We start from the raw sequence: 24,042 nt of genomic DNA on the forward strand, positions 1-24,042 counted from the left end.
CCCATAAGGACATCAGCGTAAGAAGTCCCTGAAAGATGACCCAGTTTTCTCCGTTTGCCCCTGGCCTCCTTAACAGACCCAAAATGTGTAAACCACCACCACCATCACCAAATTACCCTAGCTTTTTCCATCACATGTAAGCAGTGCTTTTCTTTCCTGGGAAAGGGAAGTGGGGGGAAATGTCTACCTTGATTTATATTGAATTGGAGGCAAAGGTAGAAAAGCAGTGGTTGAAAACTGCCCTCTCCTGCAGTACCCTGCTTTTTCAGACCTTCATGCCTGTGCATATAACCTTTCTGGAATACTCTTCTCTCCCTTCAAGTCCACCTGAGAAACTGTGATTGATCCTTGAGAAGTAGCCTGCTCTGTGAAGCCTTTCCCACACTGCTCTCCTGCCCAAGCAAAGTCAGTCTCTTCTATTCCCATAAAATCTTGACAGACCTCTCTGATAGTGTTTGTCACATTGTACGGAATTATTTATTTACAAATCTACTTCTCCCAGCAGACTGAACTCCTTCAGAGCAAAGATTTTGTTTCATTCGTTTATCCTAGCACCTCACACAGGGTAGCTATTAAGTGAACGCTGTCGTACTGAGTTGAATCTTTATGAAACTTACAATATCTTTCTAAGGTAAGTTAGGATGAGATCATGAGAGAGAGTACAGAATGTGGTACGGAGTAAATTCCAAGATATGCTTCAGCCGACACAATGGTGTTGTCATTCTAATGTACAAATTATAAGCAAAGCCACATGGGCTTCAAAGGATGCACAGAAGAAAATCTGTGTGTGGAAATGTTTCAGTAAGGCAGAGAAAGGGGAGGGAACCTTCACCCTGGGCGAGTCCTGTTTCATGCTCTGCTAGAATTATTGGTCCTTCTTAACCTCTTTAGTAAACATGTGGTTTTCATAATATACCTATCAGTCAGGATTCAAACAAGGAAAAACAGACACTGTGACACTGATGGAACAGGGAATTTATTTTAGGAATTAGACCTTGTACAATCTTGGGTGAAGATGGGAAAATAGGTCCAAGGGGGAGAGTTGGAAGTTCAGGAGAAAAATCATTAACAGGCCCTCCTGAAATAATGGCATGGATGGACAAGTTGGAGCTTGCAGGGAAAGCTAAAAGCTAGAGACATCCAGCTGCTGGGGTGGGACCCTGAAAGGATGTGGGGTGAGAGGGGGGACTTGAGTAGTGGTAAAGAAGCAATGGAAGACTGTTGCCTCTGCACAGCTCCTGCTCTGTACGTGTGCTGCCAAGCACTTGGTGGTAGGCTTGGGGTCACTGGTCAACAGGGCTTGTAGTTCTAGACACAGAGCAGGAAAGAACAAGGAGAAACTAAAACCCAGCGGTATTTCTACACCTTTTTCTCACACCTCTAATCACAACAACCTTCAGAAAGTCATGGCTGCTACGTCACTTCCACCTTCTAAATCTCATATAGATTTCTGTTTTGCTCAATTCTAGCCCACAACCGTACAGGGAAATGAGTTCTGGGAAACTTAATTCTTATTTAGCCCAATAGACACAGTACAAAACCACAACAATATGCCTCTAAATTTTGTAAATTGAATTTAGTTTCAATTTTAGAAGCAGTACTCACTTGAACAGGAAAAAGCAGAGCTAAGAAACATGTATGGCTTTATAATTCTTTACAAAGCATTCTTAGGTATTGCCTGGTAGCAAACCTTACTAGCACAGATTTCAGAAAGAGAAACTATTAGTTGTAAATGCTAACTATAAAAAGCTGTAAGGTGATTATATAAACATTTCTTCATCTTTTGATGGTCAGACATAGAATTTAAGTACGGTTTTTAAACAGTTGTCTCTTTAGATCTTCTGAAAAAATGTCTAAGAAGAAAAAGGAAGTAACCTTTATTGTGCACTGTGCCAAGAATTTCTTGTGTCTTATTTCATTTAACTCATGTGTCAAACCTATGAGGCCCCTAAGAGTGAAGTAACTCAATATCAAGTGCATGTGAAAAGGTTGAAAATTCATCCCACAATTCAGAGTAATTTATATCTCTAAGTTATCTTTTTCTCTTGACTTAGTTTGTTATTTACTCCTACTTTTTTTAACTTCTTATTGAAGAAGAGATAACATATATATTAAAGTACATAAAGTGAAATAATCTTAGGAGTACAACTCAATGAATTTTTGTGCATCCACATATATATTCATGTAATCACCATCCAGATAAAAATATCAAACTTTTCCAGTACCCCGTGATTGATTTTCCTCGGGCCGTTTGCACTTCCCAGGTAAACTGCCTTATGTATTTATATTTTTCATTATATGGATGATGTAATTCTTGGAACAACGGTAGGGGGAAGTGAACAATAGCAGTAAAGTGAAAATGTTGAATAATGTGCCTCATAACTGCTTTGAGTTACATCTACTTATGTCACTTACTCATTCTGCTTTTACCCTAAAACAGGTAATCAGATCCTGTCCCTTGGGAGCCTCTCAAAAGATCAGATTTATCCAATGAAACTCAAGGGCATCTCCATCTGCTATTCAGCTCTCAAATCTGCCTTGTGTGGAAATTATGTCAGCTTTGGCGTCTTCAAGTTGTATGGGGACAACCATTTTGACAATGTACTCCAGGCCTTTGTCAAAATGCTGCTGTCAGTGTCCCACAGTGACTTGCTAGTAAGCAATCATGCGTCGTGGGAGTCTTTGTATGAAACGTGAAGTAACACCACCACAGGGTTGGAATTGTTATAATGAAGCCCAAGGAGTTAGAATAGCACCAGATCATTTTATGTTTTAGGACAGCTTCTTGATTTAACTTACAGGATTTGAATAACTATAGTGGCTGTATTTATATAACTAAATGTGCAGTTTTGAGAACTGCAGCTACCATCTTCTGATAAACTGGTCATCTCAGGTGTTCCAGGTTCTGTGTCTAGAGAGAATGTAATTAGCAATTTCAACTAATTGCTTACAACTGTACTCATAATTCAGAGAAGGTCTGTGTTTCCTGGAGCAGAAAATGCAGAATGACTATAGGATCTGCTCCTTCCTTCATTTCTACTCTGTGTACTCCCCTTGCTGTTTGGCCTTGCTTTCCATTAAAATTCAGGTGTGGTGGACAGAGTGCTAAACTGGAAGTTGAGCAGCCTGGTATGTAGTCTCAACTCTGCCACTTGCTGGTCATTTACCTTGAATAAATCACCTTCTCTATTTCTCCAGGCTTCAGTTTCCTCACCTTTAAAATCAGTAAATTAAACAAAGTGATCTCTAGGTCCCTCTTCTACTCTACCATCTAGTCTCTGTGATTTATGTCAGTTGTTTTCAAACTTTGCCCCTCAGAATCACCTGGGGTGCTTGTTGGAATTCAAGTTTCCAGGCTCCTCCACTGAGCTGAGTCTGAGTCGTTATCAGACTTTTTTTTAAATATCTCATCCTGATTACACAAAAGCTAACATATGCCCAATGTGGTTGCAGTAATTACTTCAGTAACACAGCCAAATTCATGCTCAGGCTTAGTTTAGGCTTTCCCACCTGCTCCCAGCCCAAGGTTACAAGTGAGATCTGAGGGCCTTGGTTAGTCAACCTGTATGAGAAATGCTCCTTTGACATTCTAATGCACTAGAGGTACCCTCTTCCACCTTTCTAAGCTAGTCTTCATAAAACCACATCTCGGGAATTCTCTGGCAGTCCAGTGGTTAGACTCTGCAATTTCACTGCCAGGGACCCAGGTTCATTCCCTGGTCAGGGAACTGAGATCCCACAAGCTGCGCGGCATGGCCAAAAAGTACTAAAAATGAAAAAACCACATCTCAAGCCAAAGTTGTCAAGCCTCTTTGCAGTAGAATGGAATGTTCATTGAAGGCTGCCTGTACAACAGAAATTACAAAGTGGAAACTTGAGTCAGATCAGCCATGTGTTACAGCCTCCTCATTGAGGGAACTCTTCACTACAGTTGAGGCCCACCAAAAAAACCTGATATGGTTCCAGGAATTTCTCTATTCTTTTTTCTAGTAGACAAGCAAACCTCTAACTCAGTAATCTCAAAATTGAGGGTGCATAGGGCTCCCTTAGTGTACATTTTGAAAATGCACATTTCAGGACCTCGTTCCAGAGGTTTTCATTTTGTAAGTCTGAATTGGGAATCAGAAAACTGCATCTTTAACAAGCACCCCATGTGATTCTTATGGAGATAGTCAATTTTACTTTAATAAATATCGATATGGTTTATTTCTCTTATAAGTGTTGTGCTTCTTTGATACTGGTTTGGGTTTCATTTGAGGCTTTCCAGGTATCTTTCTCATGCACTTATCCTTTGCCTGTTGTATATGGTAAATATTAAGCCATTTACCAAGTTATGATTTAATTAGATGGGTTGGCATTGTGTAAATATAGCAGACTATGATGCCAATGCTATTATAACACAAATATATAACACAAATTTCTTTGTGTTAAAAAAAAAGGTTGCCTAGCCACTATTAAGCACTGTTCAGTGTTACAATATTCCAGCCCAGAAAAATCATTCAGTCTTCTATACCGCAGCAATTGCACTTAAGTGTTAACCACATAAGGCAAAATTGAAATTACTTTACTAGGGTATGCTGTAGCTTCAAATTAGGGTTTCTAGAGATCAAGAGATCTTTATTAGAACCCCTTTAAATACTGAATTGAGAATCATTATGTCATTTGTTCCATGTATTTATATTTATGTTTACTTTATGTATTTATGTGTAAGGTCACAATTTCTAATATTATAAATGGCAATTTTCACTGAACTGTGACACGTCTTTTGCTTCCCTGTGGCTTGACATTTAGTATTTCTGTTATAGCAATATCGGAAACTGAGCCAGTCTTATTATCCACTCCTGGAATGTCTCACCCAGGACCACATGAGCTTCGTCACCAACTTAGAGCCTCCTGTACTCCTGTATGTTCTCACATCTATCTCAGAGGGACTCAGTACTCTTGGTAAGTATCATGGAGAACACTGTTTTCAGAGGAAAGACTTGATTGTGGTCTCTTAATGTATGTGCTTTTGAGATGATCATCCTACAAAGGGGGAAAGATTATTTACCCAAACTGAAAGATTATTTTATAACTATTACCTGCGAGACAGAAAATGCCCTTTTTCATATTTTGATATTTTTTAATCAGCTTAATTAAAGTATAATTTACACACAGTAAAAATTACTGATTTTAAGTGAACATTTCAATGAGTCCTTACAAACATATACACAGTCATGAACCACCACAGCCAAGATGCAGAACATCTTCATCACCGCAAAAACCTCCCTCCTGACCCCTTCTAATCAATCCCTTTCCCCTAGTCCCAGCCCCAAGGAACCACTATCTACTTTCTCTCACTGTAGTTTGCCTTTTCCAGAATTTCATATAAGTGAAGTCATATAACCTGTAGTCCTTTGTGTCTGACTTCTTTCGTTTAGCATAACGCCTTTGAGATTTATCCACATTTTGCGAAAGTTTTTATCTTTCTATTGCTGAGTATTATTCTATGGTATGGATTACTACGTTTGTTAATATGTTCACCAACCAATAACATTTGGGTTGTTTCCATTATTTGGTTGTTTTGAATAATGCTACTGTGAACATGGATGTACAAGTCTTTCTGTGGACAGGTATTTCTCTTGAGTAAATACCAGAATGGAATTTCTGGGCTGTGTGCTAAGTGTATATTTAACATCATTAAAAACTGCCAAACTCATGGATATATATACACTACCAAATGTAAAATAGATAGCTAGTGGGAAGCAGCCACATAGCACAGGGAGATCAGCTCGGTGCTTTGTGACCACCTAGAGGGGTGGGATAGGGAGGGTGGGAGGGAGACGCAAGAGGGAGGAGATATGGGGATATATGTATAGGTACAGCTGATTCACTTTGTTATAAAGCAGAAACTAGTGCACCATTGTAAAGCAATTATACTCCAATAAAGATGTTAAAACAGAAAACTGCCAAACTGTTTCCCAAAGTGATTGTACCATTTCACTCCCCCAAGCAATGTATGAGGACTCCAGTGGTCCTATATCTTCCCTAACACTTGCTATTATCAGTCTTTTGAATCTTAGCCATCCTCGTGGGTGTGAAGTGGAATCTCCTTGAGTTTTTAATTTGCATTTCACTAATGAATGATGATTTGAGCATCTTTTCTTGCTTATTTGCCATTCATCTGTCTTCTTGGTAAAATATTTGTTCAAATCTTCAACCCAATTTCTTTAACTGGGTTGTTTTATCTTGGAAGAGTTGTTATATGTTCTGGATACAAATCTTTTATCAGATCTATGTTTTGCACGTATTTTTTCAGCCTTGGCTTGTCTTTTTTATTTTCTTAACAGTATCTTCTGAAGAATAAAAGTTTTCAGTTTTGAGGAAGTCCAATTATTTTTTTCTCTTACAGTTCATGTCTTTTTGGTCCTATCCTAAGAAATCTTTGCTTATTAGCCCAAGGCCATAAAGGCTTTTTCTGTGTTTTCTTCTAAAAGTTTTATAGTTTTAGCTCTTATGGTTAGGTCTATGATCCATTTCAATTTAATTTTTGTATGTAGTATTATGAGGTAAAAGCTAGGATCCCTTTTTTAACATGTAGATATTCAGTTGTTCTAGCATATTTTGTTGAAGAATATCCTTTATTTGTTAGACTACTTTGTGCCATTTCTATACTGTCCTAATTTTATAGGAAGTCTTAAAATCAGATAGTATAGCCCTCTGATTTTGTTTTTCCCTTTTTAAATTGTCTTGGCTATTCTGGGTCCTTTGCCTTTTTTATAAATTTAGAGTCAACTTGTCAGTTTCTCATGTTAGAAAAAAAATGAGCAGGGGAATTATTATTGGGTTACATTGAATCTCTAGCCCAGTTTGGGGAAAACTGACATCTTAGCACTATTGAGTGTTCAATTCCTGGCAATGGCATATCTTTCCATTTATTTAGATCTTCTTTACCTTTTCTCAACAGCATTTTTGAAGTTTTGAATATATAAGTCTTGTCCATATGTTGTTGTATTTACAACTATTTTCTGTTTTTATGCTGTTGTAAATGATATTGGGTTCAATTTCTATTGTTTTTGCTACCATGTAGAATTGCAATTGATTTCTTTGTATGCTGACCATGTATCCTGTAACTTTGCTAAACTGACTTATTAATTCTGGTAGCCTTTTGTAGATTTCTTAAGATATTCTGCATAGATGTGTCTGCAAATAAAGATAGTTTTACCTCTTTCTTTCCAATCTGTATGGCTTTTTTTTGGCCGCACGGCATGCAGAACTTCCCAACCAGGGATCGAACCCATGCTTCCTGCATTCGAAGTGTGGAGTCTTAACCAGTGGACCACGAGGGAAGTCCCTATATGGCTTTTTTTATTTTTCTTACCCTATCACACTGGCTAGAACCTACAGTACATCGTTGAATGGAAGCGATGGTAGCGAGCATTCTTTCCTTGTCTCCAGTGTTATGGAGCAAACATTCATTCTTTTTCACCATTCAGTATATTAGCTCTAGGTTTTCTGTAGAGGCTCTTTATCTTGTTAAGGAAATTCTCTTCTTTTGTAGTTTTCTGAGAGTATTATCATGAATGGGTGTTGAATTTTATCAAATTCTTTTTCTACATATACTGAGATAATCATATGGTTTTTCTTTTTTGGTCTGTTAATACATTACATGATATTAATCACCACATTGATGGATATTTGAATGTTAAAACAACTTTGCATTCCACACTTGGTTACGATGTATTGTCCTTCTTATATATTACTAGATACAGATTTTTACATCTATGTTCATGACAGCTATCGATGTATTCTTCTATGGTTCTTCTTTTATAGTTTTCTGTTCTTCTCATATCTTTGCCTTGTTTTAGCGTTGGTCTAGGGCCCTCATGAAATGAGTTGGGAAATGTTCCCTCCTCTCTTATTTTCTTAAAGAGTTTGTGTAGAATTGTTATCAGTTCTTTGTGAAATGTTTGATAGAATTCCCTAGTGAAACCACTAGGCCTAGATTTTTTCTTTGTTAGAAGGTTTTTAACTATAAATTAAATTTCTTTAGTGGATATAGGACTATTCCAGCCTCTTATTACATCTTTCTTTTTTTAATTTATTTATTTATTTATTTGGTTGCGCTGGTCTTAGTTGCAGCTTGTGTGCTCCTTAGTTGTGGCTCACGGGCTCCTTAGTTGTGGCTCGCCAGCTCCTTAGTTGTGGGCATGTGTACTCTTACTTGCGGCATGCATGTGAGATCTAGTTCCCTGACCAGGGATCGAACCCAGGCCCCCTGCATTGGGAGTGCGGAGTCTTAACCACTGCACCACCAGGGAAGTCCCTCCTATTACATCTTGAGTAGCATTTGATAGTTTGTGTCTTTAAAGGAAATTGTCCATTTCATCTGAAGTTCATCTGACATTACTGACATAAAATTGTTCGTAATATCCTCTTGTTATACAATTTGATTTCTGTAGGATCTCTAGTAGTGTTCCCTCTTTCATCCCTGACATTGGCAATTTGTGTTGTTTTTTTTTTCTTTATCATTCTGGCTCCAGGTTTATCGATTTTATGCAGAGAACCAGCTTTTAGTTTTCATTGATTTCTCTATTATTTTTCCATATTTTTATTTCATTGACTTAAGGTATGATCTTCATAACTTCCTTCCTTCAGTTTATTTGCTTTTCCTCTTCTAGTTTTTTCAGGCAGAAGCTTAGGTTGTGGATCTTAGACCTTTCTTCTTTTCTAATGTACACATTGAATGCTTTTATCTAAGCACTACTGTGGCTATAACTGATAAAATTTTTATATATTGGGGGCTTTTTTTTTTTAAGATTTAATTTTATTTATTTTTGGCTGCGTTGGGTCTTTGTTGCTGCGCGCGGGCTTTCTCTTTGAGGCGAGCGGGGGCTACTCTTAGTTGTGGTGCGCGGGCTTCTCATTGCGGTAGCTTCTTTTGTTGTGGAGCATGGGCTCTAGGCATGCGGGCTTCAGTAGTTGTGGCTTGCGGGCTCTAGAGCACAGGCTCAGTAGTTCTGGCGCGTGGGCTTAGTTGCTCCACGGCAAGTGGGATCTTCCTGAACCAGGGATCAAACCCGTGTCCCCTGCATTGGCAGGCGGATTCTTATCCACTGTGCCACCAGGGAAGTCCCGGGGACTTTTTCTATTCAGTTTTAAAATATTTTCTTATTGCCTTAGTGATTTCTTCTTTTACCAGTGAGTTATTACTTAGAAGCACATTGTTTAATTTCTGATCTTTCTGTTATTGAGTCTAGTTTAATTCCATCGTAATCATATTAGTGGTTGTTATAACTTTTGTATTTGTTGAATCTTTTCTATGGTCCAAAATATGGTGAATGTTCCATGGGCACTTGAAATGAATGTATATTCATTCCATTGTTGTTGGGAAGAATGTTCTCTAAGTGTCAGGTATAATTGCTTGATAATGTTCACATTTTATATATTTTTACTGGTTTTTTGTCTGTTTGTTTTCTACTTGCCCTATGAATTATCAAGAGAGAAGTGCTGAAGCCTCTAACTATAATTATAGATTTGTCCGTTTCTCCTTTTAATTCTATCCGTCTGTGCATAAATTATTTTGAAGCTCTGTTATCAAGTAAATATATATTTAGGATTGTTATGTCCCCTTGATTAATTTACCCCTTTATCCTTATGAAGTGATGCTCTTTATTTCTGGTAATATTCTTTCCTCTGAAATCTACTTTGTGTGATATTACTTGCCTCTCCAGCATTCTTTTGATTAGAATTAGACTCTTTTTCCATCATTTCACTTTTATTCTTTCTGTGTCTTTATATTTAAAGTTGGTTTCTTGAAGACAGCAGGTATTTTCTATTGCTGTTTTAACAAATTCTTACAAACTTGGTGACTTAAAACAATGTAAATTTACTGTCATATAGTTCTTTAGGTCATAAATCTGACATGGGTCTCACCAGACTAAAATCAAGGTGTCAGCGGAACAATTTTTCTTTCTAGGAGCAAATCTATTTCCTTTCCTCCTCCAGCCTCTAGAGATCACCTACATCCCTTGGCTTATGGCTTCTGTCCTCCATCTTCAAAGCTAGCAACATTGAATATCTCTGACCATTCTTCCGTAGATACATGTCCCATTGATTCTGATGTCTTCTGCCTCTCTCTTTCACTTTTAAGGACCCTTGGAATTACCTTGGACCTACCCAGATAATCAAGGATGATCTTCCTATTTTTGGTTCAACTGATTAGCAACCTGAATCCATCTGCAACCATAGTTATTCTTTTCTGTGTAACCTAACACATTAATAGGTTCTGGGGATTAGGATATGGACATATTTGCCTAACACACAGCATATAATTGAGTCATATTTTTATATCAAATCTGACTGTCTCTGCCTTCTAAATAGTGTTTCAGCCATTTACATTTAATATAACTACCAGTATATTTGAGTTTAAATTTATAATATTGCTGTTTGTTTTTTCTTTATCCTATCTGGGCTTTGTTTCTTTTTCCTGCCTTCTTTTGGTTTGGATTAATTAAATGTTTTTCTAATGAGTTCATTTTATATCCCCTGTGGGTTTATTAGTCATACTTTTTAAATTTTAGTGGTACTCTAAGGTTTACCGTCTACACCATCAAATAATATAATCATAGTTTGCATTCAAATAATTATAGTCTGCCTCTCTCCATCTCCATTCCTTCTGGAACTCCAGTTACACATATGTTACGTATATCTGTTATATTGTTCAAAGACTAGAGAGAACTCCTCTGCAGATCTCCGGAGCTCACTTCTTATATAGTTCCCACTCTCTGATACTCTGTCCCACAAGTTCTAGCTGCCTCAGCCTCCCCAAATTCAACTCAGTGAGACCACTTGGCTTTGTTTGGGTTCCCCTTTCCTGTCCAGTAGCCTGAAAACTGCTTTGCGCAGTAAGCTTGAGCAGTTGGGTAGGTATTACCTCATTTGTTTCCCTCCTCTCTGGTTTCATGCTCCTATACTGCTTCTTGTGCAACAATTGAAAACCGTTGTTTCATATATTTTGTCCTGTTTTCTAGTTGTTTATGGCAGAAGGAGAAATTCTCATAGCAGTTAATCCTTCATGGACAGAAACCGAAGTCTTTTATTATTACAGTTTGTCTTGACATTCTTTCATCTCATATTATAGTAATACTTGAAGATTTGGAATTAGTTGCGGATGGCTGTGTTGTTCTCAACATATGATCTTAGGCCCGAAATCAGCATTTTAACAAGTCTTCAAAGGAATCTTGACAAAGTGGCATAATGCAGGGAATACTGAACTTGAATTTAAGTCTCAGTGCTGCCACTTATGAATGTATGACCATGGACATGGACTCTGTGCCTGATGCTGCCATAGGTGTTTTCATATGTGTACTTCACTCATTTCATTCTCAGAACCACTCTGCATACCAAAACTGGGTTAAATATGCAAACAGCACTGTTTGTCCTTATTTCCTACTTGATCGTAGGCTTCCTACTTGATAGGAACAGTGTGTCTTAATCACGAATTTTTTCCCAGTGCCTAGCATGTGGTAAGTGCTCAATAAGTATATGTTGAATGAATGAATTAGGTAATATTATTTTCACTATACAGATGAGTAAGCTGCTGCCCAGAGAGGTGAAACAACTTGCCTAAGGTCATACAACTAATAAGTGCCTCATCTAGGAGTCTTTCTAACTCTAAAACCCATTCCTCTTCACCTCACCACCCTGCTGGATCCATCTGATAAAGGTCACAATTTGGCAGGTGAAGTGTGCCCTGTGTCTTCAAGAAAGAGGATTATTTAGACTGTTGAACGTAACCACTTGGGTTTCTCCTTTTCCAACAATGAAAAATTTGCAAAGAGGCATTAATTGGGTTACAGGCAGGCTTCAGTTCTACTATAGCCTCAGTGGGAAAAATGAGAGGGAGGTACAGAAAAGTTGAACCAATGATAGATAATATGCTTAACATGATATTAAATTTTTTTAGTTAATCATTTACTAGCATTTTTAGTTTCAGGCCAGCTATAATTTGTGAAAAGAACAAGTGATTGTATTTATATATTATATTTTCCATGTTTTTAATCACCCACCACCACCACCACCACCACCTACCCCCATACTCTTACATACAGAGACCAAGCACAGGGCTTACAAAAAGCTGCTTCTAATAATGACTCTCAACTCATTCATTTAGTAAACATCAGCTGTGCACATGCTATGTACCAGGTTCCATTCTAGACCTTGAGAGTGCTGTAGAGAACAAGATAGATAAGGTCTCTGCTCATATGCAGTTTATATTCTAGTGAGGAGATATAACAGTAAACACACACACACACACACTCACCACATACACAAGAAAATGTCAAGTCGTGATAAGCGCTAAACAAAGACTTAAAATAGGATGATGAAGAAGGAATGATTGTATGGCTTTTTTAGAAGTGATCAGGGAAGGCCTCTGAAGGTGAGCCCTGGCAGGAATGGGGGTGCCTTCCAGGAAAGCAAAGGATGGCACAGAAGACAAGACAAGGGAAGGTGGGGGCAAGCTAAAAGTTGAACCAACTGGAAACCACCAGAAATTTCCCCATCAAGGTCACTATTAATAAAATTTTCATTATTAATACAGGGTGTATGTTATTGTCATGAAACACATTCTTGAATTGGATGGAGTAAATATTATAAATGTAATTTGGAAATAAAACATTCAGGAAATACGTAGAAACTTAGAGACCTTGTTCATTAGTTTCTCCCACCAGAAACATGCTAAAGAGAGAAGAAAGCTATGGATTGGCTAAATAGAATGACAGGCTTGGTGTTTCAGGAATTGAAATAGCCAGAAAAACAAATGGGAAGTGAAAAGGGGGAAACCTACAAGTGTTGGGCGCTATGTTACAATCTTTACACACTTTTTGTCTTTAATCTTTAATTTCTCAAAACAAAGTAGGTGGTATTAAACACATTTTACAGAGGTGGGAGTTGAATCTTCCTATAGTGAAACATCTGGAAGATACAGATTCAACCCTAAACTGCTGCACCATCCAAATAGGCCTTTTGTTTCTGAAATTGCCTTTCACACTATATTTTTCCAAGACCTTCATCCTCCCCTCTGCTATGGTGAGAAATTTTGAGTCAAAGCCAAATGTAATTTCAACCCCATTATCATTCTTCTGACTCTGAGTTAAGCAGCTCTTTCCTATACAGTTAGCTTTACAGAACAGCTTTCTGTGATGGGTCTTCGTGAACAAGAGGGCCATTGATGATGCATATGCTTCCCGTGGAGACTAGTTGCAGAAGAAAAGGGGCATTTGGTTGTTTCAGTGCCAAACAATAAGTTGCTAGAGAGGACAAAGTGCCTGTTGGGCCTAAAACAATCTGTCCAAAACTGTCTAAATCATGGATGATAAACACCAAGAGCTAGGAAAATATGAAAATTCATGACTTCTGCTCATTCTTTTATTTCAGGAGAGTTTCATTGTTTGAATCTCACACAATAGCTTGAGCTGCAAATAGAGAAAACTGAAGATAGTACATAGTCCTCATCACTATTCATTCTGTTTTTGATCAAATGGCCCACGATCCTTAGGATTCCACACTTTTCAGTCTACCCTGAAGTAACATTTATCCTTTTCAAAGCCCCCAACAATAAATCAGCCATAATGAAAGCTCTTCTTCTTGCTTTTACTGCAAGGATATATGCTCCAACCTTCATGTCTAAAGTGTTTACCTGGCTTTTTCATAGCTGACTCAGTAGATTGGAACCTTTTAATGCAACCTTCATGGCATGTGGTCACCAAATCTATGTGAAGTCTTTATAATTTTTGTATGATTGATAGCATATTGCTCTTCACTGCTGAGGGGAACCATATCTATTTCCTGCTTGCTTCCTTTGTACACGTTAAGTTACTTAATCCATTTACTTTCATGATTGGGACTTCAAAGGTAGAAATGTGAAGGAAAAGAGAAAAGCAAACAGGTTCAACAAGTCTGTGCCTGATTCTTAGGCCTAAATGTTTTCCACTGCATTATATACTACCTCCCAGGGTTATAAAACCAAAGCTTCCTTTTCTGCAAAGCAACCCAGTTAGTGGGGAGAGATAATCAATCAGTCAGTCAATCAGTCAACTGCCATAGCTTTAGAAGGAAATAAAAGCTCCTTTCTCAAAAGCCTATAGCTCCACATTTCCCAAAATTATTGTCCATGCCCATCTTTTAGACCTTCATTCAACCCCTCATGATCCTGTGTCAGCTACCATTATCATCTATTTTAAATGCATACTCCTGTATTTCAAAACCTGTCCCCAAACCTACCTCTATTTACTGTGTCATTCCTCTCTAAAACGATGTATGTGAGAGTTTTTAAATTGTAGTGTTATATCAATTCTAGTGTTACTACTAAACAAGACTCAAGACTTTTTAAAAAAAACTTTCTCCGATTAGCTTTGCCTACGCATTCTTTAATTAAATCAACTAATATTTCACCTCTAATCTATGACAAGCACACATATGTCTCAGAACCTTAGAGATGAGTAAAATGAATAAGAAAGTAACTATTCCCCTAGGAAGTTTATAATCTGCTTCCCAGCCCTACTCTCCCAATCTACTTCTTTTCTGAATCTACTAAATTTGCCGGTTTTTGAGTGCCCATCACATTTTTGTTTGTCTTGTTGTTTCTGTTATTAATCCTAAACTCCCCAGAATTGTGTCCGTGTGTTACCATTAGCCAAAAAATCTGGGCACTGTCATGCTCTGAATCAAAACCATGAACTTTGGATAAGCTAATTATCTCTGAGCTTCATTTTTCTCATTTGAAAAATGCAAACAACAGTACCTACTGTATACAGAAGTGGTTATTAGAGGTATATGAAATGATATTTAGTGTACAAAGGAATCATGTCACTTACTTGCTAAAAAAAAAACCTTCAATAACACCTCTGTTGCCTTTCAAATTACATGTAAATGTCTCGACCTACTACTGGATGCCCTCAAGATCCCAAACTATTTTGTCAGCCTTCTCTCTTATGATTCCTCTACACATTCTTTTACTCACACCAAAAGGTCCTGCTCCCCTTTTTTCACTATGAGGGAAAATTAGTAGTAACTACCATACTTTTTTTCCTTCCAGCTTTATTGAGACACAATCGACACTATACAAATTTAAGGTGTACAACATAATGATTTGACTTACGTACATCCCGAAATGATTACCGTAGTAAAGTTTAGTGAACATCCATCACCGCACATAGGTACAAAATAAAAGGAAAAGAAAAAAAATAGTTTCCTTGTGATGAGTATTCTTAGAATGTACTCTCTTAACTTTCATACATAATATACAGCAGTGTTAGTATATTAATCATGTTGTACATTACACTCCTAGCACTTATTTATCTTATAATGAGAGCTTTATACCTTTTGACCACCTTCATCCAGTTCCCCCTCCTGCTAGCCCCTGCCTCTGATAACCACAAATATGATCTCTTCTTCTGTGAGTTTGTTCGTTTGTTTGTTTGTTTGTTTGTTTTTAAAGTATAATTGACCTACAACACTATGTTAGTCCCTGGTGCCCAACATAGTCATTCAATATTTCTATACATTAGATAATGATAAAATACTGTGGTAAGTCTAGTTACCATCTGTCACCATACTAAGATATTATTATTGGCTATATTCCCCACACTGTACAGTTTGTCCCCATGACTCATTTATTTTGTAACTGGAAGTTTGTACCTCTTCATCTCCCTCACCTATTTCTCTCATCTTCACCCCCCCCACCACCAACTCCTCTCCTCTGGCAGCCACCTGTTTGTATCTAGGACTGTTTCTCTCTTGTTATGTTTGTTCATTTGTTTTTTGCTTTAGATTTCGCGTATAAGTGAAATCATATGGTGTTTGGCTTTCTCTGTCTGACTTATTTCACTTAGCATAATACCCTCTAGGTCAGTTATTTTTACTGTGAGAATTTCTAGTTATTTTTCTCCTCATTCAACTCTGCAGCATATTTTATAAATGATGAAAAAGGTTAATTGGCTCCTTCACAGTAACAACACAGCAAATAACTGGAAAAGATGGAATTTGAAACCAGAGCTGTCTGGCTTCAAAATCCATACCTTGTCACCCTACTGTGTACATTGTGCAAAATGTGAAAAATGTCCTTCCTTATGTTTAACTGGAATTAGTTTTCCAATCCCGTCTCAGGTGCCACCTCCTTCACCAAACTGTCCTTAATCCTCATCCAAATACAACGTCACCCTCAAATTTCTCACAGCAGTGTGTCACTCATCTTTGCGCAGCACTGTGCCAGTGACTTACGTACCAAATCATGAGCTCTTTGACACCAGGGTGAGTGTTTCCCCTGAAGCAAAGTACTTTGCAGCAAGTTTACACCCTGTTTCCCCCGAAGCAGAGCAGTTTGCACCAAGTAGATATTTAATAAAGTCACTTCAGTTGAACAGAGGGTCATTAAGGTCACATATGGAAAATTCTGTCCAGTGCAATCCAGGAATCATTTACTTACTAACATGTCTCTATTCCAGGTCCTGTAGTAGACACTGGCTTTAAAGAGATAAAAGCAAGGCAAAAATCCCTGCCCTCAAGGAGTTTACAGTTTGATTAAAGTGCTTTGAAACCAGAGAGTTGGGGTTTTTTTTTAATTTAGGCATTATAGTGAGATGAAACAAACACTTTAGTAATACAAATGAATTCTCATTTGTTGTTCACACAGATACAGTTGTCTCCTCCAGCTGCTGTACCAGTTTAGACTACATCGTCACCTACCTCTTCAAGCACATAGCAAAAGAGGGCAGGAAGCCACTTCGATGCAGAGAGGCTGCCCAGGCTGGTCAGAGACTATTACATTTTATGCAGCAAAATCCAGAGGTCCTGCAGCAGGTAACTGGTGGTTGCTTATCTAGCTTAAGAGAGAAGAGTTTCCCAAAAGCCAATCTGGTCTCTGAATATCCCTTAGAGCAACTGGTCTTGCCAAGACTCTTTACTGGGTCTTCTCTAGGAGTATTTTCCCTGTAGGGAGGATAGTACACTGGCCTCAGGATTACCCACCCTCCAGAAATCTCTAAGTCATTCATCTCACCTCAGTGAAGCTAGAATTCAAAAAGAGGATAGCTCTTCCAGAGACAAGAGAAATAAAAGTCAAAGCTGGAACTAGAAACAGTCAACCTCTGATTTCTTTCCCAGAGCCTCTAATAACGTCGTCTTAGGTTTGCCTTGTGAATACTCTGGTATGTTGAGAAACTACCATTTTTCTGGGCTCCTGGTCTGTGCCAGGCAGCTTGCTGGGAACTTTCCCTTCATCATATCATTTTCCCCATTTTAAGATGAGAAATCAAGGTTCAGATAGGTCATATTCCCACGAACATTTAAATAATAAGTAATAAAGCTACGATTTGTTTATTTTCAAATGTTTTCTGACTAGCTAATATGAATTAGATCCAAGTTTAATATGTTTTAAAAACTTCTGCAAATCACAGTAACAGCATGCATAAAATTAAATCATATATGCCAGAAATGTTTCAAAGAGAATAATACCATTTTACTGTGGAGATAGCATCACTATGATATATTCCAGTTCTACTACATTTGGAAAGTGATATCTTTATACTGCTTCCAGTTGTCTTCTTTTGCCAAATTATCTATCTCCATAATAGTGTGTGGTTTGCAAATATAAACACTTTAACCTGGTCATTAGCCAGCAAATAAGTCACCTGCAATCAGCAAAAAAGTGTCAGTCTGAGTAAATAAATGATGAAAATGAATAAGACAGCCATGGAAGAGGTTTTCTTCCTTGCTGTCATTTTTTTGCTAATATTTAAATGACATTATGTAAACTTTATTTGTGGTGATGTTTCAGTTAACCAGTTATTTTCCTGGCAGGGAGGTGTGTGATTAAGATTTTGTGTAAATAAGCAAAGGGTTCTGGGCCTGTAACTATTTGGTATGACCCTGGAATTGTTACATGTTGGTGATTAAACAGGAGGAAGGTAACTCACATTTATTGAGGACTTCCTACGTACAAGGTGCGAGAGCCACTAAGACCCATGAGACATATTTCTCTCCTTAAATAAGTGTGTCCTGCCGGGTGGGAAGGAGAGACAAGTAACTAACTAATTATGTGATAATTGGATTAACATAGTGATGACAGGAGGAGAGGACCGGCAGAGATATCTCCTCATTTAGACCCCACAACAACCCTGCAATGTGGATATAACCATCCCCATTTTTCAAATGAATAAATTGAAGCACAGAGAGATACACTGGAAAGTGGAATGTGAACCAAGGTCTGTTTGGCTCAAAAGCCCAAGTCCTTACCACTTACTTACACCATTGATTCTCAGGAGACTAGTTGCTGGATAAGATCTCAGATTCACCTGGAATGCCTTTTCAGAATAACACATTCTATCAAGATTTGGATGCACTGTTCCTCACCCACCCTTCTGCAGTAGCCACCGGTACTGCTGGGAGTGTGGCGTAGCCCTCAGGTGTTTTGCAACAAGAAGACTGAGAACCACAGCATTAGAGCGTGTAGGCCGTGGAGAAAATAAATAACCATGGATTGGCCAGCAATCAGACCCAGCGCTCACCCCACCGTGGCAAGTGACAGGTGCTCAACCACGATCACAATATTGTCCCATAAACTTCGGCAGGAACTTTTAAGTGGGTAGAAAATTTTAGCAAAAATCAATAGGCTATGGTCCTAGACAAATACCATCCAACTGTGCAGAACAAGTAATGTGGTTGTGCAGAAGACATTCAAGTTTGTCTTTACTCAGAATTACCATGTGTTTGTTGGTTTAAGTAGTTTCTATGTGTTAATAGTACTTGGTAATCCTTTACTTCATAGCATATGACTAAGTAGTGATCTATCTTCATTAACAGTGGAATACATTCTATTTATTTGGAATGTAGGCTTTCAGATAGCATTTTAAATATTAATGACCGGTCTCTGGTAGTCAGCATAAACATGATTTGCATTAGCACTAGGTTATATCATCTTGAGTGCCTCTGATGTCAATGATTGGGTATAGTAGTATCTGACATCATCTCCTTAGGTCACTGACAACTTTGACCTCTATTCTTATGCACAGTTTCTGTCGTCTCAAAAGCTCTTTTGAATTGATTTGAAATTTTGACTCTTCCCTTTATGAGGCAGTAAAATTGATAATTATTCAGATGGGAACTGAGCACTGAGTGAAAAATCAATTCCACCCGCTCTCTGCCGCGTATAAAATTACTTCTGAGTCGGCTGGACTGAACGGATGGCCAGAGTAAAAGCAGCAGGCAGGAGTAGTGGGAAGAATTAGCTGGACACAGCTAATAGCCTGAAGGGATAGACTTGGAAAAGAGGGAGTGGGCCAGTTGGGGGTTATTATGAGCAAGGATGGGTCCCATTGATCATCTGTTTGCATCAGCTTTCCAAGACCTTATAAATCAACCCTGAAGAGCAGCAGAATCCAAGATTTCAGCCTCTTTCCAGAGGGAATTTATATTAGATTATTCTCATTTTCACACTCAGATGAAAAGTGAGCCATTGATTATTCATTGGTTGCCCATCAAATGCTGTTTTTATAGGTGATTTGCCTATCAGAGAAGATAATGAACAAGGTTGCTGCTTCATAACTCAAGGTTTCAGTTTTCAAGGCATCTGTGTCAGTTAAGTAATGCCTAACCCTATTAAAAGGAATGGGTTACAAATTGCTTAACAGTGCTGAAAAACTAGACCCTAATGGCTAATTGTGCTTGGAGTTTAGAGAGGGTTTGTCAGCTCTTTAAACTAAACTGATGCGATGATACTGCAATTATTTACTAGTGTGAACTGTTCTCCCCCTGCACCACCAACCTGGACCTATATCGCTGGAAGCATAGTTGCATGAAGAGTGTCAATTCTAAATTGCAAAAGTTATCTCCTCAAGCTTCCACAGCAAATGAAGCATGAACCCACATAAAGGGTCTTCTGACATTCTTATAGGCCTTTCCTATGAGACATTTTAAGTGCCTCTCACCTGAAGATGTGTTTATTATGACCTGCTATGTGGCTTTAGATCTTCAGTGTTTTTAAAAACATTCTCCAAATAAGCCATCTTCCATATTTTGCAAATAAACCTAAATTTGCAAAGCATTACCTTTAATCCATTTGAAGATCTGTTATAATTAAGTGAATCTATTTTAAGTAAGAATTATTGTCTAACCAGCATTGCTTTAACTTAACTGAGAAAAACCCAGTTTATGTATATTAAGCAAAACAAAAAAAAAGTTCCCATGTTTTTATGTCCTTAGAGAGATAAACTAAAGTTTTAAGAACAGGCCAGTAGTAACAGTGATTAGGCATGGATCTGCTACAGTAATTTGGAAGATAAAATTTCTACGTGAAACGTTTTCAGTTTTATCCCTGGTCATGTTAAGTGTTTGTATCTATAACTCAAAGGTCAGCATACATTTAGCTATATCACAGAATGAAAGAAGGATCTTCCCAAATTAGGTACATGAAAGAGCGTGTTTTATAAGAGTAGAAGGGCATTTCAAAGATGAGACTCATTCTCTTTCAGATTATAAGAATAGGACACTGAGGCTGAATGCTTCTCTAAATCGTAACTTCTATTGAAACTACCTGCTCTCGAAAGAGTAGCAACTTCCATAGAAGTAGAACAAGAATTATGTGATGGTCAGTATTACTGATTAGATCATGCAATTAACTTATTAACAAGGTATTTTTAGCAATTATGTTCTCTAAAATTTAAATACACTGAATGGAGGAATTAGAACATTTAGGTTTTAATTTATCTTAACCTCTTCTATTTAACTATTTGGCTCAAGTGAGCTGTACTAAAAACCAGAAAAAGTTCTAATTATAATTCTTTCTCCCTCGCTCTCTCTCCCCCTCCCTCCCACTTTGTGCTAACCTGACATTTAACTACAAATTGTAAAGAGCTGTCAGGAGTTATAAGAATCATACTTCAGTAGGGACGTAAGCTGGAAAGAACATTCACCCTTTTCCTCAATCAGTCAGTCAGTCAATGAAAATTGCTTTTGTACAGTGCTCTTCGTGACATGCATCCCAAAGTGAATTACAGCAAAAGGGAAATCATCTGCTCTTTTTTCATTTCTGTATTTAGATTGAAAGGATATTGCTCAACATTGTGACATACTATGCAAGACATCTTTCTTACTTAAGATACCATCCCATAGTACTAAGTAGGAGAAAGTGCAGTCGCGTATTTAACTGATGTTGAGATTCTGGCCTATAGAACCTCAGCAAGACTCTCACAGTGGGAAACACTGTAGCAGATGAAATATATTCATGTCTCTTATGCTCTGAAAAAAATTAACCAGACTTTCTAATGTTATTATAGACGTTTCTAGTGAACCCTAAATAGAAAGTATGCTCATGACCCACTAGCTCAGTCTGGTTAATTTGCAGCTATTATCAAAAGTGTGGCAGTAGATTGATGTCAAAAACACATGCTGAAGGAACATTCACAACTGGACCAGAGGATAACATGGATTTAAAGGGAAGCCAGGGATAGGTCATTAGACGTGGCAAGTAAAAAATAAGAATAATAGAATTGTTTTTTGCACATGCTGCTGCAGTCTTGGTCTTCTTCACAGCAACATCTGTATGTATTTTGTATTTATTTCTAGGAAAAAAATAATACTGGCAAAATGTTGCAGACAGTAGCTTAAGCTTTTTCGTATGCATTTAATCTGATTTAATCACCACAGTATCTCTGTGAAGCTGTAGTATTATGAGCACCATTTTACAGATATAGAAACCAAGGCATAAAAAGATTAAGTAGGGGCTTCCCTGGTGGCGCAGTGGTTGAGAGTCCGCCTGCCGATGCAGGGGACACGGGTTCGTGCCCGGGTCCGGGAAGACCCCACATGCCGTGGAACGGCCGGGCCCGTGAGCCGTGGCCGCTGAGCCTGTGCGTCCGGAGCCTGTGGTCCGCAACGGGAGAGGCCACAGCAGTGAGAGGCCCGCGTACCGCAAAAAAAAAAAAAAAGATTAAGTAACTTTCCCAAGTTACTAGTGGTCAATACGACCATATAGTCCATAAGCGGAAAGACTAAAATTTTACCTTGATGTGTTTAGCTCCAGCATTCACATGCTTAACCACAAAGCTATAATTTGTTGGTGGCTGCTAAGTTGAAGTAGTATGTATGTTTTGAGCACTTACAATGAGGCAAGTTGAGCTTCCAGTAAGTCCCACCGGGGCCATCCTTAAGGTAGAATGATTTAGAGCAGTCATCCTATACCCCAACTTTGTGCTGCAGCCGGAATGAAACAGATGGGCAGTGACCCAAAGAGGCAATGGGCAAGGGAGAGGGAGGTTGCTTTGCCAGCTGGTATAGAAAAGCCCTGTGGCTCCTGCCATCACTGACAGAGCTAACAGAGCTTCCTCTCTCTTATTCTACACCCGTACCCAATCATTAATTCTGTAGCCAGACATTGAAGGTATAAAATTTAGCAGGACATGTATCCTTGAGAAGGTCAGAGTCTAATAGTATAACTGTCTCGTGGTGTTCCTTTGTGACTATCCTTCAGTTCCTCTGAGGTAGCTCTTGAGGTTTACTCTAACCTGACTTTTCTAGGATAGAATCAATATAGAAGCTGTGAAATGAAGTTGGGGAAGCAACAAGTGCTTTGCATCCATCCCCCATACCCTGCACGTCTCTAGGCTTTGTCCTGACTCTCACCACTGATTCATCAGTGTTGAATGTCATTTTTCACCTCTTTCTGATTGTAAACAGCTTCTCTTTTTTAAAAGAGGCTTCTACTACTGAGTACCATTAGCTCTACTGAAGGTCCTTCTTAAGGGCCTCTCACATGGGCAAGTCTGAAACTGACTCCTTTGAGCATCCCTCTCCTCCTTTTCATGCTGTAAGGTACCACAGACTAAGATGCCTATAGAGCCAAGTAGGAAACTTGACTGAGGTAGACAGGAACGACAAACTGTGTTCAGTATACATCCCTATCTAAAGGGGGCAGCCTCCAAAGGGCTTCAGCTAATTGTTGCCCTGTAAGGTGGTAAGACCCAGTGTTGCCAGATATATTGAGATTTCCCCCCGGAGAGAAGCCAGAAATCCAGTTTTGTAAATGTTGGCGACTGATTGAAAATTTAAAATAAAAATACTCTGCAGGTCAGCACTGTATGTCTGGTTATCAGTTTCCCACCTCTGTATTCTGTACTCTTAGAGAATTTCAGAACTCAGATCTCTTAATGCATGATCCCTTGCATTTCTCATAACCATCCCATGTGGCCTTGCAACAGTGATATTTTTATTTGTCTCTGATGTTTTGATAATTCTTAAAGCACACTTTTTTAATTTGCTGTTTTAAGAGGATGCCATTATTTTGCTTTTACATATGAGTCTATACTTAGGTCTTTAATGAAACTTAAAGAGGGCATTTTATCACATTTGGGTTGTGTCTTTGCATACAGAAGGGCTGCAGTAAACAGGCAATGAAACTCAGTTAACATCTCCCAAACATTTTTTTTTTAATTTTCAAAATAATAAGATTTGTTTGAGGCAGAAATAAAGCTCACTTTGGTCAAGTGTGTGTGTGTGTGTGTGTGTGTGTGTGTGTGTGTGTGAGAGAGAGAGAGAGAGAGAGCTAACTACTAAGGATCAAATCAGAGTATCTAAGAGGACCAGGGCTGCACAAAAGTGTCTAGTTAATAGCCAGGTAACAAAAGTCCAAAAGGGAATAAAACTCTTAAGAACGATCCATGTGTGACCACCACCCCTAAAGATCAGCTTAGAAAGTTAAAATATATAATTTTAAAAATGGAAAAACACGAATTTTTAATTAAAATGGCTTTTATCTGTAATATAATAAAACCATTTGTCCATCTTTAGAAGGATGATTCTTGTCCAAATCCTTTGCTATATTCCATATCTTTGCCATTTTGATTTCATTTTTGTTATAGAGATATTTGTTGAATGACTGTTTCAACTGTAACAAAAAATGGTATTTTAAAACAAAACCCTTTTAAAAAGAAACCTATTCTTGATGATTTATAAATCATCGAATTAGTGTTATAACCCTATCACCTATCTTTACACAGTACCTTTTTT

At 38.1% G+C, this 24,042-nt stretch overlaps 1 protein-coding gene across 1 annotated transcript in view; it reads left to right on the forward strand.

Moving 5' to 3' along the window:
* RANBP17 (RAN binding protein 17) overlaps positions 1-24,042 on the forward strand; it is a 316,069-nt gene that overhangs the window by 271,565 nt on the left and 20,462 nt on the right. Inside the window, exons 23-25 of the mRNA XM_065873435.1 lie at positions 2,441-2,655; positions 4,806-4,944; positions 16,676-16,842. Coding sequence (XP_065729507.1) covers positions 2,441-2,655; positions 4,806-4,944; positions 16,676-16,842 — 521 coding nt within the window. The remainder of the gene's footprint in view (positions 1-2,440; positions 2,656-4,805; positions 4,945-16,675; positions 16,843-24,042) is intronic.

The sequence above is a fragment of the Phocoena phocoena genome, chromosome 3 (assembly GCF_963924675.1).
Source record: "Phocoena phocoena chromosome 3, mPhoPho1.1, whole genome shotgun sequence".
NCBI lineage: Eukaryota > Metazoa > Chordata > Mammalia > Artiodactyla > Phocoenidae > Phocoena > Phocoena phocoena.